This window comes from Limanda limanda, chromosome 6 (assembly GCF_963576545.1).
Source record: "Limanda limanda chromosome 6, fLimLim1.1, whole genome shotgun sequence".
NCBI classification, from domain to species: domain Eukaryota; kingdom Metazoa; phylum Chordata; class Actinopteri; order Pleuronectiformes; family Pleuronectidae; genus Limanda; species Limanda limanda.
In genome coordinates, this window is record NC_083641.1 from 26088649 (window position 1) to 26106835 (window position 18187).

General features: G+C 43.3%; 2 protein-coding genes across 2 annotated transcripts; one reads left to right on the plus strand and one right to left on the minus strand.

Moving 5' to 3' along the window:
• Positions 1-2991: 2991 nt before the first annotated feature.
• Positions 2992-14716, plus strand: LOC133003005 (F-box only protein 40). The gene is made up of 4 exons (XM_061072591.1): positions 2992-3071; positions 5829-5967; positions 10594-12462; positions 14534-14716. The coding sequence occupies exons 1-4, from the start codon at positions 2992-2994 to the stop codon at positions 14714-14716; spliced, it is 2271 nt and encodes a 756-aa protein (XP_060928574.1).
• Positions 14717-15443: 727 nt separating this feature from the next.
• ttc36 (tetratricopeptide repeat domain 36) lies at positions 15444-17621 on the minus strand. Its single transcript, XM_061072990.1, has 3 exons — positions 17430-17621; positions 16869-17057; positions 15444-15789 (listed from the first exon to the last, which is right to left on the minus strand). Exons 1-3 carry the CDS (start codon positions 17533-17535, stop codon positions 15506-15508), a joined length of 579 nt encoding a protein of 192 aa, XP_060928973.1. The 5' UTR covers positions 17536-17621; the 3' UTR covers positions 15444-15505.
• Between the last annotated feature and the right edge of the window lie 566 nt (positions 17622-18187).

An 18187-nucleotide genomic window follows, 5' to 3' on the forward strand; every position in this document is an offset into this window, starting at 1 on the left:
AGTTTTGTTTTAGCTTGTATTTTTTAGCATTACCACGGAAAAACTGCAGAACTGATTTCCACGAAACCGGGTAAAAGGATTTGCCGTATGAGTTATAAAACAATCAGGCACATGTATGCACAGGTATGTTTATCTGATCTGCATTTATATTCAATATAGTGAGAAAGCTGCTAATCAGCCTTGACAGAGGAATTCACACCTCTAGAGATGTGAGTTCCCCTTGTGCCCTTGTAGTTTATAACTGTGTCACACTGTGGAGACAAAACAACACCAACACCTGTCACAATAATGCATATGCATGAGCTCTATACATAGCAGTTCAGAGTGATACAAATCAGAACCACACGCAGACACACACCCACACTGAGGTGCATCACTAAACTTGTTGGGAAAGTCGACAGCCAGCGGTGGGAGTGACATCCTGTGGTTCCGCTCAGGTCTCTTATCAGCGGCGGCTCCTTATCACTCAGCCCCACAACCGCAGAAAACACACTGACACTATTTTAGGTTTCGCCACCTGAGAAGAAATTATCTTTATCAATGTTTGTAGCATGACATTCTGCTGTGGCTTTTTTCTGTGGTTCGCAGATAAAAATTATACATTACAGACAAGCAGAGACAAAATAATTGAAGAATATAAATATACAGGTGCACCAAAGCTCAGGAGATGTTTGACCGAGGCGTATCGTCGCCCTCTGGATATGTTTGGTGTTTCTCCTGCTCTGTGTTCGGCTGTCAGACTCTAGTCAGGCTTAGTTTGTGCTGCCAATTCTCTGCTCAGGAACAATAACAACCCTTTGGTTATAATGGGTGGTGTAGGATAACAATATGCTTTTACTCTCCAAACACAACTGCTAGTGGACATGGTTGCAAACCTCATGTTTTTTTTTAATAATCCCTTCTCACACTTTTAAGCTTTGTTCACTTTCTGGTTAAAGTTGAGCAAAGATAATCTCCTGCATTACAGATGAGGATCAAAAGGTAATTTTTATATTAATAACAATTTAAATCAAATCAAGTAAGTGTTGCTCATGATAACAAACACTCTGCATGTGGAGGTTTTGTTAGAATCTCCTCTCAGCTTGTTTTGGTTGGATGTGTTTCTACGTTGTCCCGGTTTCCTCCAACCGATCAGTTATGAGCGAGGTTCACCTGAACTGGGAATAATGGGAGAGAGAAAGAGGCTTCCAGTGTAGGGACTGCTGGATTTACTGTGTCTTAGCCTGGGATTTTTACATTGTGTTAATTTTTTCGTTTAATGTCAATAAATCCCATAGTTAATCATATAAAGTCAGAGCAGATAATTATGGTGGGAGACAAATGTGCAATGGTACATTAGAGTATTTTTTTACATTAGAGATACAGAGCATTGGAGCAAGGTACATATTTGCAGGTTGCATGTCTGATATGGATCAATCACTGATAGCTGTGTGTGTCTGTGTGGACGTGTACGAGTCACAGGGTTTGTGTTTAGCTTTCATTCAGCTTTTAACTTTGATTCCAGGTGACTTTCTGTTTTGCCTCCCAACATCAGCAGGAGCAAAGTCTTATTTTGTGTTTCCAATAAACGAATGAAAAGCAGCTTTGGACCGGATCAGTTGGACGTGGCGTGTCAGACGGACTTCCCGCCTTCAGTCCTCTCAGCGGTTCATCGCTGCCCTTTGAAAGTCGCTGCCACACCGAGGCTGCATTAGTTCACGTGTCGAGCTCAAGCTGTCGTGACTCTTTCCGAGCACAAGCGTGATAAAAGCACTGGTTTCTTTGGACTAATTAAGCTGGTAGCTTGGTAACAGGTCTTAGTTACCGATGGTGGCGAGATGTCCGTGAACAGGAAGTTTCTGCAGCAGCAAAAACACGCTGCACACGCAACCTGTTGACATCATTACACTGGCTAATGAAACTCTGACAAATATAACACTTTCTCAGGAGGTGGAGGATAAACTAGAGCTGAAGTGAATATTAGATCCATCGAGTGGAAAGATATATGATTTCAGGAAAACAATAACTCTTGCTTTCGCCTGCTAAAATAAGAATATCGGACTTGAATATAAACTTGCTGCAGGTTATAAACATGGTTGGTTGGCAACTAGATGTTTGCACTTGCTGCTCTCAGCCAGTGTTCCATTGATATGCATCGCAATAGGACATAGTGCATGCACATGTATTTATATACCATAATGAACGTGTGAGAAAAAATGAAAAAATACAGGTACAGATGTTCCTACACTTCACATCTCGGTGCCAACACAGCCTCATGCTGCCCTGACGTGTGTATTGTGGAGAACTGTCAAACGGGATCAGGCCGAGATGGAAAACAAATGCAACACACATACACACAACAACCTACGTAAAAAGTAAACAACAACATACTAGCAGTAGAAAAATATGAGGTCTAGCAAGGAATCACTTTAGTTATTGTATTCCCGTTAGCATTAACATATTTGCGTAGAATTACACGTAAGATCATGAAAGTGTTTCAGACATGCGCTCCGGAGGATGAAGAATTGGGTGCAGACTTTCTTCAGTTAGCCTTTCACACATGAGTGTTGCAGGAGATTCTCCGCTCAGAAATACTCTCTTGACATCTGTGGTGTCTTCGAAGTGTTTGGCTCTGCATATATATCCGGCGATTCTCTCTTGGTTGTCTACATTTTGGCGTCTAGGCATCATCAACTCCCCAACTCGCTCGGGGGTGAATCCCGCGGAGGATCTCCTGCTGCTTTCTCACTTCGGCTGCTTCGGACTTCCTCCGGACTTTATTCCAGGCGGAGAAAGTCTGCAGAAAATCCCAACTTGGAGTTCAGTTCTTGTCTGGAAGCAGCTTCAGACTTTAGATGTGATTATTACACACAGAAGTTCTTCCTGCACAGACGACACAGAACTGATGAATGTCTTCGTTGCACTTTATTATTTAACTTGGCTACGACAAGCTGTTTTACTACTTTCATCAATTTTAAATGATCCGTCATTTATGATGGGCGTATATCGAGCATGAAGCGACTCGGTGCTGAAAACTTCCCCTCACACGGCGTCCCTCCCCCCTCGTGGCTCTTATTAGCCCCCGACGCCATGTGAACGAGCGGACTGAAAAGTTTCATTTACACGATATTAGCGTTCTGTCATTCTTCAGCATATTCTCCATTAACGATGCAGAATGACACTACGTACTCTGCCCTGGGGGGAGGAACCTACAGACTTCATTACAAGGTACTTTTAATTAGTCTTTGTAATTAAAAGCAGAACATTGGGCGCAAAAGGGCCGGAAGCTGAAGTGACGTGTGCCCATAAACATTTGCATCTTCCCGGGCCGGGGTTAGAAAACCATCTTGTTTTCTTTTTACAGTCGTGTCAGACGAGGCTTGAGAGGTGAAGTGCAGAGAGATTTAAGCAAATGTGTGTCACCCTCCTAGTTAAGTGGAATGAAGGCGGGAGGATACAGGTTCTAATAAGACAGTAAAGTTGGTGTGAAGCTTCTGGCCGAGCACACGCTACAACATGTCATCCAGACAGGGGGGGGGTTCGCAGTATGAAACTCACCAGGAGCTGTACACCATTAAATGCATCGTACATCCCGGAGGTAGTTTGCAGTGTCAGGTTAAAGAGCCTCAGGATGACAGAGGCAGTTTTACTGTATAGTTTTAATGAACTGATTATTTTTCAACAGTGACAAAAGATACACTTTCTTAAGGAGAATGAGCCTTCAACCAAAAAAACTGAAAAGGTAGATGGGAACGCACCATGTGAGGCGGTGGACTAACTTGATGCAAGGATTTGGTTTGGGTCAAAGAAGGAACTCATTTGGTTTTTCAATCCCCGACTATACAAGGATCTTCACTGGTTCACGTTGTCCATTCTAATGTTAAATGGTGGGAGCAGAGTGCAGCACCAAATTGGTAAGGTGGTGTCTATTAGTAATTTACACTCAAATTTGTGTTTGCGGACATGTGAACGACAGAAATGTGTTAATATTTCCTGTGTTATCCAGAGAAAGCCCTCCAGAGGAGGCGGTGGACTAGTGACAGAAACTTGGACTATGGGCAGAAAAGGTCTCTGGTTCGTCTCTGGTTCGACTCCACGGAGAAACAACAAAAAGATGAACCTGGATTGATCTGTCCAAAAATCCAAGAGGATTCTCCCTACCCTGTCTAGTGCCCCTGAGCAAGGCACCTTACTCCCCCAACATCTGCTCCCTCCTTGCATGAGTGTGCTTGCGCATGTCTGTGCATGTGTTTGGGACAAATAAATGTATCTTAATCTTAATCTTCTTCAGAGGCTAAAGTGCAACTACTTAAACAGTGCTCTTAACCATGATATCACAAATACAACTTTGTGTTAAGTTACAGTAACGTACCATCATAATTAAATAAAAACTGATGTGTATAGTTAAGTTCGTCATTAGTTAATGTATTTCTTTTGTTCTCACCTTTCCCACCATGTGCTGCAGGACCTGAGGGAGGAAGAGACTCAACACTTCCTGTATTTTACACCTTTGGTGACGTCCCCAGTGATGTCAGTGGCGGAAACCATGTGTGAGATTTCAAATGTACGAGCACAGACGTCTTTAAAAGCGTTTTTCATAGATAACTTTGACCTGCATTTTCCCAAGAGAGGCAGGATGGTCTGGGTATGAGGGGATTCAGGGAAAAGAAGTGGAGACGCATCGTCCATCTTTATCCACAGTTTATGATATAATATCATGATCCCACAAAAGGTGCAATTCAGATTTTCTTGTATCATATTGAAAACCCACTTTAAAAACGATGTAACAATCTTGAAATTATCATCTAGAAAAACGTAGGTGCGCAAAAACATAATGAATGTGTAATAATGATTAAATAGTGTGTGTGTTCTATGAGCAAATTGTGATGAGCTATGCAGTCTGGGTTGTTTCTCAGCCTGAATATAACAAACTCAGTTACTGGCTTTCAGATTTTACATTTTTCATTTTCATCAGACATTTCCATAGCAGCTTATTTATAGGCCTCTGCTGGGCTGAGCTCTGTAATAAACACAACACCAGCTCACGTCCCAGGCTCTTCCGCAGTCCTGCATGTTGTCCCTGTGGTTTGGGTTCATCAACACCGTGGATTCAGGAGGATTTCAGACGCCTTCAGGTTTTTCTTATCATGTTACCTTCTGCTAAATTGGTCTCAGGTCATTTTTTCCCATCAATCTAAACTTGTTATCCCATGAAAAACTGAATTTTGGGACCTTTTTTTGCTATTAACATTAAAAACAGCATCAATTTCTCATTTAATCACCTTCTCGCAGAGTCTCTGGCCTCGGCCACTGGAAGTCCTGCTCCGACACTGTGTCCAAGAACTGCTGTTTCACCGGAGTCAGAGACCTACTCAAATAAAAACACTGGAGTTTCAATAGAGTTTATTAGCTTCTATAAGATAAAAACAAAAATAAATAAAACTGCAGGTCTGTTTGTGAAAGCTCCTTCTTTAATCAGGTCACATTGTTGTGGAGTCATTTTTCTTGTGGTAAATCAGATTTATTCTTATTTAATGATGTGAAATTACATTGAAATGTAATCATCAAACAATCTTAAGTTTTTGGAACTTTCTTACTCCTTCCATGTCCTTCTAGGGTGGTTACTTGTTTTTGCAATTAACATTAAAAACAGCATCAACACGAGGATTCAGACTTTTGGCTGCGACACTTGAACTTCAGCTCAGGTATCTCCCATCATCCCACCCCTTGATTGGAGTCAACATGTGGCGAATGTAATTGATTGAACATGATTAGGAAAAGTCGTCTCCATAAGGTTGAGCAGCCCACGCTGTAATGAAGACTTTAAAATGGAACTCGTGAGCTCTCAGTCACGACTTGGCGCTCGGAGTTCCGAGTGAAGAAGTGTTGAGAGCTCCGCTGCCGGGCAACGACAACGTGGACGCTAATATTAACATCACTGTCGGAGTCAAGAAGCCACAGAGGCTGTTATGCAAAGCCATCAGACAGGTCACGTAACCCTAATGTAGGAAACACTAATGCATCGTGGCAGTGGGAAGAAGACGAGGCTGTTGTGAATATAAACATCTCTCCTGGGTACAGAAATACTAAAGAAAAAGATAAAATAAGATAAGATAATCCTCTATTTATCCCACAATAGAATAAAAAAGTTACAGTGATACAGAAGCAAAATGGGAAACAGTGAAATACACACTCAGTAAAGATAAAGGTAATAAATAAGTAAAGAAATACAAAATAAACACAAGGAACAATAAAATACAGAAGAGTGTAGAATGTGAACAAAATATAAAAAGTGAAATAGTTTTGCAACGTGTCCAACTCACTGTCGGTTGTTTTCATACGCAAATATATCTCCAGGTTACATCAGCCATTCAGGCTGTGGGGGGTTTGTGCAATCTGTACAATATGTGAGTCTGGATTGTGAGATGCTATGAAATCTCATTCAACTGTGAACTTGTCTCTTGTATTGTTTATAAATAAGAATTTGAAGTTTAAGTTTGAACCACTGCTCATGTATCAGATTTGAAATTGTACAGATACAATACTCTACATTGCTCAAACTCCTCTATATTTTCAGACCAGCCAACAAAAACAAACTTTTTATCAAACAAGGACAGATAAGATGATTTAAGATAACTCCACTGAAGGCAGCGTATGTTTCGGAAGGTATATTGAAAACAAGATGGAAATCTAATATACGCCTTGAAGAGGAACTGCAACGTTTTTGAAGAAGAGGATAAGATTTATTGTAAATCTTCATCGATTTGTTGGTGGAGATTGTGGAAACCTTCCAAACACAGTCAGACCTCAAACCAGTGATGCTTATCATCTGTCCTTCTCGGCGCAGACATATTTTTTGAATACCTTGAATATTAATCAAGCTGGAGTCTTTTCTCTGCCGTCTGATGCTGTCCACTCACATTTCAGAGCGCTGAATCAGATTTAAATGGAATGTAGTTTGCATGAATAACTAACCCCTAGCCTCGGAATCGTTCAAATCCACAGCAACAGAAACAGGACAAGCTGTAATTATTCCCTCTCTCTCAGCTGCCAGGTTGCATAAGGGATCAAGGTTGAGTGTTCACATGAGTCTTATTCAATTAAACTAACACGTTCTGCTCAACATATTTGCAATATTGTAAGTACAAATTGAAAAGAAGTCTTTATTTTTGCTGCCCAGTGGATTTTGTTAGTTTTGGGCAGAGTTGGGGTTTCCCTCTGTTTCCAGTCTGTATGCTAAGCTAAGCTAACCAGCTTCAGACTGCAGCCTTACATCTGGACAGATGTGAGAGCAGAGTGTTTTTTCTCATCTATTTACCTTCTCGCAGAGTCTCTGGGCTCGGTCGGTGGAAGTTCTGTCCAAGAAATGGAGCGAAGCCAGCAAGCTAGTTCTGGCAGGCAACTCGAGCTGCGCGCGCCAATCACGTGACATATATCACGTGACATACCTCACTCTCCATAACCATCATGGTACACACCCACCTTATCAGGTGGTCTATTTAACCAGAGGCATTTCCCATCAACCCCTCTTGCTCGCACTGCTGCTGCAGTATTGCCACCTGTTGCTTCAGTCCCTCCACCACCCCAGCATCCACCTGTAGGCTCCAACGGGGGGGTTACAGTATTAGCTCATCACTCCCATCATTTCTGTGTTAGCATATGGGGAGTGATTAAGTTGGAGCCTAGACGCCAAACACAAACCTGTTCTACTGTGAACAATAATAAACATCTTAATAAATAAGATAAATAATCAAACGTGAGTTGTCTGACTGAACTGCTGTTTATTAGGTACTCAAAAATAAATCTGCAGGTCTGTTTGTAGAAGCTCCTTCTTTTATCAGGACACATTGTTTTGGAGTCTCTTGTCTTCGGTAAATCAAATGTATTCTTATTTAATGATGTGAAATTACATTGAAATGTTAGTGGATGTCCTAAATGACACAATCTTAAGTTTTTTAGAACTTTCTTTCTCCTTCCATGTCCTTCTAGGGTGGTTACTTCCTGTCCCAACCTGCGCTACTTCCTGTTTCCATCTATCATACCTGACTTGCTTTATGAGGCTTTATCGCCCAGAGTAAAGTAAATGAGTAAATAACGGTGTGAATAAAAACATAAATGAATGTGAGAAATTATGTGAATGAGTGATGATGTTAAATTTTTAAACCCCTGTCTGTAGGTTTGTAAGTTGATTTGTCTGTCAATTACCAGGATTCCACAGAAACTGAACAGATTACTACAGAACTTGGTGGAGGAAGTGATGTTGGACATTTTTGTTGATTCCTCAGAGAATAATCAAATCAAATGATCCTGAAGAAAACAATCAGCCATCTTCAGAGGTAATTTCTGAAAACAGATCTAAAGAATGAATATGTGGTTTCACAAGGGGGAAACTTTTGGCCTTAATGGAGATATGAACTGTAATTCTAATTTGTCTCTAGACATGTGTATGGCCTGTTGTTCCAAACATGCTGAACTACTCCTCTAACAATTACTGTATGTGGCAGATGAACTTGTTAAACTCTGAACAATTTATCTGGATTCCAGATATTATTGTGCTGAAACGTCTCTGATATTATCTACATATAATAATAATATTCCAATTTACCGGCTGCGGAAAATCAATCAGACGACACAGTTTTAATTGAGTCTGAGACATTTCAGTCGTTGCATTGATAAAGTTTCAACCTTTATCGAAGGTGATCTTAGTAAATTCAGCAGCAATTATACAGAACAGAGGTTTTTTTTCCCATTCTGCTGCTTCAGAGCACTTTTCAATGTGTGTTTGAGTAACACAACCCGACTGTGTAGATGTGCTGCTGTTGTGTAGCAACAAGACTCTGGAATATAAAGTATTGTAGAATTTCCTCTCAGCCTCTGTGTCTCTCTCTCCTGATGAGATGTTTGCTGATTGCAGGGCCTATGGAGAGCCGAGCAGCTGCCTCTGATAAGCTGCTCACTGAAATCTGTGCCAGGTGAAAAAACACAGAAAGTAGCTGCACTGCAGACTTCCAGCTGCTGATTGTGGATGAAGCGATGAAGGGAAATAAAAGAGTCTGGAGCAGTTTGTGGTGGAGGTGGGAACAGAGGAGAAGGTGCTCCTGTCAGCCTTCATGTAAATGAGTGGTAATAGGTAAAGCTATGTGTCAGTGCCTTTGTGTTCTGTAGTGTTTCTGTGAATGAATAAAAGAGGTGCTTGTAGTTAATCAGTGTCGGAGTCGATGTGAGCAGTGAAACCAGAGCAGCAGGGATTCATGCTGCCACACCTGTGAAGGATGACTTCATTACAAGAGGCAGATATTTGGGTTCAATCCATCAAAGGCGGTGAAAAATCACCAATTTACCGTGTTTAACAAAAAACATCATTCGATATAAATGCTCCTTTAACTATCTCAATATTCAGCTCAGATATGATTCATCAAAGCCAACATAAAAAACACTTTTTTATTTAATCTCACCCTGAACCCCGGAGATTTTGACTAATCCATGTTGTGAGATTTTCTCTGAGAGGCACCGACAGCTGCTGGAGAAACGAGGGTTTGTGATAAGTGTGTGACTGACATCTAGTGGAGGACACCCAGCAAGACCAATAAATAGTAATAACACTGTATATACAAGTGCAAATAAACCATACAGTATTTTGTGTGTGTCTGTGCACTGTTTGTTATATTTGATCACAGAAATAATCAAAGAAGTTTTAATGACTAATTTCATTCTTTTAAAAACTAGTTTCAGTGATATCTATTTAAGAAAAGTGCTGTTATTTTGATTAATAACTTATTGATGAATTACTATTATTATCAATGAGTTATATACTTCTTTGTGTTGTTAACAAACAACTTGACTGCAGTAGAATAGGCTCTTAAAGTGTTGCGTGTGTAAAGACGACGTGTGTGATGCTTTCGAACACACGGTAGTTAAACCCTTGAGACCTGAATTACCTGCTCTTACCAGCGGCCTCTGGCAGTGGAGCCGTGTCGGAGGCTGTAACTTGACCTTGCTGCTTAATGGCTGTGTGACAATGGTCCCCCCCCCCGTCCCACTGGCCTGGCTGACCCGCTGCTGCGTCTATTTATAATGTCTAGACACGGTGCAGAGGTTATAAAGAGTTGTCAGCGAATACGAGGTGACAAGCACCGAGGAACAAAGGGTGAGACATTGAAACGCTATTGTTCCTGTTTGTTGATTTTATTCACTCGAATTCTAAAGTTATTTTACTGAGATGGACATGTTTTCCTCGTTGTTCTTTAAAAATGTGTGTTTATGTTCTCAATTTAGTTTTTAAATGTATATTTAGTTAATATTATATTGATATTGACCCATGCACTGAGTGAACTCTGCAGGCAAAAACTGTTAAATCTAATATTGTTTATACTCTTTGTTTTAAATTAATCTGACACATATATAGAATGTACTTCATGAAGGAAGCTTTTCAGTATTTTTACAGTATCTCCAAAGTATTTAATCTAACCATGTTTGTTCTGTGAAACTCTTCTCAGATCATCATAGTTGTCTGTTGGTAAACTACAATGGTAAGTGCATTTGTTTTCAATGTGTGCCACAGTACATAACAGAGATTGTCTCTGTACTTGATTGTCTTATTTCTTTTCTGTGAAGGTGAAGAGCAAAACGTTGCCAGTGGGGCGTCACGAACATTGTGACAAATGCTACAGCGTCCACTGCCGAGCGCCGGAGCAGACCTCCGTCTCCTGCATGGTCATCAAGTGTCGTAGGAGCTGCGGCGCCGTCCTGCACAAGTGCAAGCAAGAGGAGCATCAGCTGCTCTGTCCCAACGAGGCCGTCCCCTGCCTCAATGCCCACTACGGCTGCCCGTTCACCATGCTGCGCCACCGGCAGGCGGAGCACCTGGAGGTCTGTCCCGCCAGCGTGGTGTGCTGCTCCCAGGAGTGGAGCCGCTGGCCTCTCTCTGAAACCGACCTGACCTGCAGGAATCTCTCTGAAGACCTCGAGCCTGAGCCGCAGCTGGATGTGGCGGTGGCTCTGAGGGACCAAGAGCTGCTGTTTCGATCCATAAAAATGAAGAATGTCTTTCCTGAGCTGACGATGGAGGACCTCCAGGATGTTATATCTGGGGTCAACTGCCCTGGAGAGGAGGCAGCCTGTTCTTCAGATCATGGCAGATTTACAGAGAGTAGCTGCACGGGGATGGAGGTGGAAGAACTCGGTCCAGGGGAGACGGCTCTGTCAAAGAGCAGAGACATAGAGAATATTCCCAGCTATGGCTCCTGGGAGAAAATATTCGCAAAGGAGAAGGGAGGATGCGAGGAAACTGTCAAAAACCTCAACAAGAAGGAAAGAAAAGAGAACGAGCAGCGAGAATCCTCAAACTGTCAGGCAGAGGCGAGAAGCTCTCACCTGCACCAGGAGCACGCTGCTGCTGCTGTTGCTTCGAGCAGTGATGGTGCAACTGGCTTCGCTCCGTGGGAAGACGGGGTCCTGGAGCGGTTAGGCAGACAAGTCGACGTGGCAGAATACAACTCGTATCTGCGGCAGAACGGAGGGATGCTGATTAACTTCGGCCAACTTGCAGCTTGCACTCCGAGAGACAAAGATTTTGTTTACGGGAACCTGGAGCCCATCGAGGTCCAAACCATCCGCTCGTTCAAAGTGCCCACCAGCTTTCGAGCAAAGCGGGTCCACACGAACCACCCCATGCACAAAGTCAGGCACGTGCACAGGAGTGTCGACACGGCGGATTTGGGCGTGCCGGTCCACGAGCTGCCGAAGTGCGACGAGATTAGCGCCACGCTGCTCTGCTCCCTGGAGAAGGAGGTGAGAGGACACGAGATCTCGGAGAGTAAAGGTGTGGACGGCCTTTATGTGAACGTGGGAACGCAAACGTACGACTTCATCTCCGCTCCGTTCAAAGCCGACGCGTCCCTGGCGGATGTGGTGGCGGACAAACATCGCGGCCTTTACATTCACGTCGAAGCCGAATCGGTCACGAGGAGACACAACAAAACAAACTCAGCCTTCACCTACATGTGCGGCCACTTCTTCCGCCGAGACGAATACCGCTCTCACTTCAGGAATGTGCACTCTGACATACAGGCCTCTCTCGGCGGCTGGCTGCAACAGCGCTGCCCCTTAGCATACCTCGGCTGCACTTTCGCCCGAACAAGGCTGCAGCCCGCGGGTCACCAGGCCGCTATTAAATTCCGCCGAGACGTCAGCGCCTTCGTGCTCCAGCCGCTGGTGAACTCGTCCCTCTGCGAAGGCGGGAACACCTCGAGCCCTCTGAGGGACGGTGCACGTAATCTGGATCCGCTGAGCAGGCTGCCCCTGGAGATCCTGCAGCACGTCGCCGGGTACCTCGACAGTTTCACTTTATCTCAGCTGTCCCAGGCCTCGCGGCTGATGAGAGAGCTGTGTGCCACCTTGTTGCAGGCGAGAGGGATGGTCTCCCTCAAGTGGGTGAAGAAGACGTACTCCCACGGGGGAAGCGCCTGGAGATGCCGAAAGAAGGCAAGTATTTTTTGTATAATCTCTTTTTCTAGTACCTGGAGTTTTTCATGCATTTATTACTTGACTTTCCTGAATGAGTGTTTCCATTCCGGCTCATTGAGCATTTGAATCTCAACCTTGTCCTCAAAGACAAAGCAAACGCAGGCCTAACTTCTATATTGGTTTCCATTTAGTATCTGGCACCATTGTGCTGACTGTCATTGGGAAATTTCAGTCATCCATACAGTGTGACAGCTGCAGCATTGTAAACACTCCCCACACTCTCAGCAGTCCCCTCTAAACATATTACACACTAAATTACAGACATGTTGGCAACAGTGATTGTGTTCCACTGCCGCGGCCGCAGGAGAGTTCACCAGGATGTTGTTTTCTTTGCTGACTTCAGGGTCAGAGACAGCAGAGCGAAGCATTTTGTGGTCGCACACATTTAGTTCTACGGAATAAAATTAACCAAACAACACAGGAACCGCTCGTAAAGGGCCAGACAGAACGTGTTTTATTGTTATTTTTATTATTTACTATTTATCTTTCCTACACAGACCTGGCTGGGATATTTTTTTTATCTAAGCTGCATCTGGATCCAGAGCTGAAATGTGAACAAATTATGAATTCTAACCAACCTGTGTGATATGGAAGGATTTTTATTGCCTTCATTTAATCAGCAGATTCATAGAAGGACGGGAGGAATTAAAACCACACATGTTTCCTCCTCATTAGTCCACTAAGCTGGACCTTGGCTCCTGTGGCTCAGACCGCTGGTCCACAGGGACGCCCGGTGGTCTCGTGGTGTGAGCCTTGCGGATGCGCCTGCAGCCGCCTCCGAGTCTGGAGATGACCTAAATCATGTCAGGTTAGAAAGTCCAAGTGATCCAGAGTGACAACCTGAGCTAAGACCATTTAAGCTCATACTGCTGCTGCACGTAGCTTCATCTGAAACGTAAAAATATCCTCGAAAGTTGCAGGATTACTTGAGGTATGTGTGAATGTCAACTTATTTTAATCGTTACTGCATAATGTAATGAAACATTTGCCGGTAATGTACCTGGACATTGGTGGTAAACTGAAAGTAGATGAAGAAGAACAAGAAGAACAAGAAGAACAAGAAGAACAAGAAGAACAAGAACAAGAACAAGAACAAGAACAAGAACAAGAACAAGAACAAGAACAAGAACAAGAAGAAAAAGAAGAATGAAGAGTTCGAGAAGATTTGGATCAAGCAAATAAACAAATGTAAACATGCAGCAAATTTGGGGAAGATTGGATAAATTTAGATGATGAACAGTTGTATGTAGTTGTATGTACCTGGACGTTGGTGGCCAACCACCAATGAAACGAAAGAAGAAGAAAAAGAAGAAGAACAAGAATGAAGAGTTCGAGGAGATTTGGATGAAACAAATAAACAAATGCAAACATGCAGCCTGATGAACAGTTGTGCATAAACTTAAAAATTGTTTTAGACGGACTAAAAAACGTATTTTTCATAAACAGGTACAGAGTTATGACCTTGAACCTAAACTCAGGTGCTTCACCAACATGACCACACTTAAATAACTTGATATATCTTTTGCTCTTTAGCTAATTCTCCACAACTTTAGTAGATTTTATCCAGATTGTCTGCAGATAAACAAACGAGCAACAGATCCGACCTCTCGCACGAGCCGATAAAAGATAAAAACAGTATCAATGTGTATTTTTACATTCACCACGTTGGCTCATGGGGTCGTGATCATGGGACAAAGAGCATGCTGATGAGATCAGGGAGGTGGGATGGCCCGAGGCGCCGCTGCCAGGATCCTCAGCTCCACCATAACAAGTCAGATGTGTGATCGCTCATGGAAAGACAGGATTTATAAGAGTATGTGGGCGACAGCTGGGTATTTGCTCCTCTGCTAAGGACATCATTTGTATAAATGTATGACTGGGTAAATATAGAAACAGCACTGTGGTTTTGACACTGTGTGATCCAGATATTAAAAATACATCCATCCTCGTGGCCATTCAGCTGAACTGATCGACGGCCTGACAGCAGCCTCCTGCACCTACTTCAGATCTGTGCTTTTTTGTTTTTCAGGTCTGGGAGTTCAGCTCTGGGTTTTCCTCTGTGGACAGATGGAGCTTCAGCAGCGCTGCCTCCATGTCAGATCACCTGAAGACCTGCTCCTTTTACCAGAGGGAGGAGCGCACTGAGCCGGTGGTGTTAGCCGGCCTGCGTGAGGTCAGGGAGAAACACGCTGAAGTAAAGCAGCAGAGATAATGCTCCCGGGCCCTTGGAGCTCAGTGGGCGGACGGCAGCACGAGAAATGCCAAGTGCAGAATCACTCAGACGTGATATGTGTGCACCTAGAAAACTGCAAAATGGATGAAGCACCCCATATGTGGCTGGTGTATAGAAGCAAAGGAATTCAGAGGCCTGCAGACAAATGTACACAGTGTATGTGTGAAGAATTTACTGTACGTTGAAGCTGAACGTTATTTTTTCATCCACATATAACTTTTCCTGCAAGAAGGATGGTAGATTTATTAAAGTTAGGAGTTTTTTAAGAGAATATAAAAAACCAAATTGAAGTTTGACAGTCACCTTTGTTCACCACACTGAGCAGACACGTGTTATTTGTTGCACTTCTCTTTATTCTGGTGGTTTAAAGATGTGTTTAAACCACATTAAATTAAGCCCAATTAAGGGCATAGATGTTGATCAGATTTTTCAACATGACAAGACTGCCATCTGCTGGAAAAAGGCTGAAGTGCCTCATCCGTATGGCCTTAAAACAAGTGTGAGTGCTGAACGTGATGTCACTTGCCCCATGTGTCATGTTTGATTAAATACAGCAGCTTTGCTTTGTGCTGAGACACCAACAACTTTGTGTTTAAATTAGACTCTTTGCTGATGTGTGTGTGTGTCGCTGGTTTTACACTGTAATAAATCTGACTCGCACGCAGCCTGATTTATTTCACAGCAGCTCAGTGGAAAAAAAAGGATGTTAAAGATAAGAAATGTTCCTTTATTAAGCAAAACAAAAGAGATGTACATGTGACACATTATCTACATTGACGCCTGCGTCTCAGCAGCTTCTGGGTTTCGGAGCTGGTTGATGACCTCTGCCAGCATCTTGTTGCACAGGGCCGCGTAGGGATTCAGAGCCACGGCCTGTTGTCGGGCAAATTCACTCCCGAGTGCAGCTGCCTCCTCGAAGTCTGCTCGGGCCGCGTCGTCCTGAAGGGCTAATCTCCGCAGAAGGCCCCTCTGCACCAGGGCCTGGCAGCCGGTTCGTCTGGCACCGCCGCCGCCGCTCAGAGAGACGGCTCGGTCCAAGTCCTGCAGGGCGCCTGCGAGCAGAGAGAGAGGAGAAAAGCTCTGTGAGGCACAAACATGCATCTGGAGAGTTGGTTCTTTCTGTTGTGATGTTTTACAGACTCCTGAAGGTGGTCGACTGTAATGTTCCCTCAGAGGAAAGAGGCTGAATTCACTTTATATTACGTTGCCACCATGTTTTGCAAAGTACATTGTGAAATAAAGAACGTATGTAGTAATTACACTATTAAAACTGGATATAACCTAAAAACCTGATGTTTTTAATGTATCCAGAGAAGTACAACAGTCTCACGTGCAGTAGTAATCTGTGTACATCTACTACTTTCATCAACACTGGCAGATAAACAAAATACTATTGTGCTACTTGGTAAAACAGCAGCGATTCAGCGATGTGTGCTGCCTCTACACTTGCACTCAGGAGAGTTCATACCTCAGTCCTCTTATAAAACCACATTTATAGTCCCTAGATCCACATGTGTATTTGCACACACTCATACATATGAGTCCCCTGCCTGATGTTTTCCAAATCCCTGAATTATTATTCTCTGAGAAATCAACACAAATGTAAAATCTCGCAAAGTTAAAGAAAGGGCAGAACATTCCAGAATCTGCAAACTCACAAACACACAAATGCAGATTGACAACATAACCTCCTTTGCAGAAGTAACAAGTGTCACCAGGTTTACTGACAAGTGGAAAACAAACACAACTTAAAGATTGAAGCTCTGCAGATCTAGAAACAGCCGGTGATGCGTGAGAGAAGATGTTGAGAATAGATGCTGTGATTGACACAGTGATCTCCCGGGAGTGAGAGTGTAAAACCAACACACACAACACAGAATCCAAAGAGGTTCCACAACTGAAGGACAAACAATCATATGGGTTGTAACATAAGAATCAGCTGTAATGACGACATGTGTAATTTTTTTATTAGACCTGTTCAAACGCCTCAGAAAACCTTATGTCTGTAGGAAACAACCCAGGGCCTTCACAGTTCCAGTGCATCAGAGAGACTCTAACCTGGAGTCATGCTGTGCCTCTGCTATGTCTGCACATATGGAGAGAGCTGTTGTTGCCTGTGTGGCGTGTGTACCTGCTGTGTCGCCCTGCAGCCTCAGGGCTTGGGCCCGGTTGTTGTAGGCTGAGGCTCGACCCGGCAGGATCTGGATTGCCTGGCTGAGCAGCTGAAGTGCAGCCTGCAAATCCCCAGCCTCCGCCGCCGAGACGCCGCGCTTCTCCAACTCTTTCACCTGCTCCAGCAGCTCCGTGTCGAAGCCGCTCTCTGGCAGGGCGAGATAAACAGGTTTAAAACCACCTCACACTCTATTGACAGCTACACCGAGGCAAAGGGAAACACAGAAATGTCACCCAGAACTCATCTTGGATTAAAAATGTCGTTTTTCTGAGTCTAGAAAAATGGAAAGCGTCTCAAAGCACAATTCAATATGCTGTGAAACAGGGCCGGGTCTAGGCAGGGGCACAAAATAAATGTTGTGCCCCCTCAAACTAAATCCCAATTTATAATAATAATAATATAATAAAGCACAATGCCCCCTCAAGATTTGTGGCTGCCCCCTCATACATGCCTGTCTAGGCCCGGCCCTGCTGTGAAATGATAAACACACAAAGCTGTGAGATGATATGAGACGCTCACCGTCATCAATTAATTCCTCCTCCTGGTTGAGGGCAGGGACGTCTCCGAAGGGGGTGTTGGGGTTGAAGATGGCCTGAAGAACTGCTCTGTCATGTGCTGAGGCCATTTCACCAGCGTCTGTGAGGAAAGCAGAGAAAGGAACAAACTCACAACACTTGAATTGCAGCCGGGTGGAAAATTCTTCCTCAGTTTCCAGCAGCCAATCAAACTGGGGGGCGTAGGCAGAGGTGGACTTTGCAACATCTGTGTTTTGTTAAGTTGAAAACTTCAGGCCGGGGGATGAGTGCACGCTGCTCTGCTGCTGTTAGAGCTGCACAGGGCACGTGGGATTATTCTACCTGATGATTTCTGCTCGGTGCAAAGTGATAAAAGGTTTTTGTTATGCTGCTCAAACCTCAGGAGATTCATATGGCACCAAAGAAATACAGTGCAGGAAGAAGTGTTAACTTTTAAAGAAGTAAAGGAAGTAGTGAAGTTTCTGCAATACAAAATTTACTTTAAAATACTTTATTGCAAGTAAAGGCCTATATTAAAAATATAGAAAGTAAGCAATATTACAGAGGCATCAACCAGAACGTGTACTTTAAGTATCAAATTTAAAAGTATATGTTTTATTATTTACTAAACTGACATACAAGCAGTGAGTGGACTGGAACGATTTGTGTGATTTCTTATTTGTTATTAAGTTGATGTGTATTTAGGTGTAATCTTATATCACTGTTATTATTATTATTATTATTATTAAGGAATTACTGGTC

Excerpts from the sequence above, each read along its gene's own strand:
- ttc36 (XM_061072990.1), bottom strand. The coding sequence starts at position 17,535 with ATGGCCTCAGCACATGACAGAGCAGTTCTTCAGGCCATCTTCAACCCC. Across the intron at positions 17,058-17,429 it reads GGAGGAATTAATTGATGACG|AGAGCGGCTTCGACACGGAG; the intron begins GTGAGCGTCTCA and ends TCGCCCTGCCAG. Across the intron at positions 15,790-16,868 it reads GCTGCAGGGCGACACAGCAG|GCGCCCTGCAGGACTTGGAC; the intron begins GTACACACGCCA and ends CTCTGCTCGCAG.
- LOC133003005 (XM_061072591.1), top strand. The coding sequence starts at position 2,992 with ATGAAGCGACTCGGTGCTGAAAACTTCCCCTCACACGGCGTCCCTCCC. Across the intron at positions 3,072-5,828 it reads TTATTAGCCCCCGACGCCAT|TCACGACTTGGCGCTCGGAG; the intron begins GTGAACGAGCGG and ends GTGAGCTCTCAG. Across the intron at positions 5,968-10,593 it reads TATGCAAAGCCATCAGACAG|GTGAAGAGCAAAACGTTGCC; the intron begins GTCACGTAACCC and ends TTTTCTGTGAAG.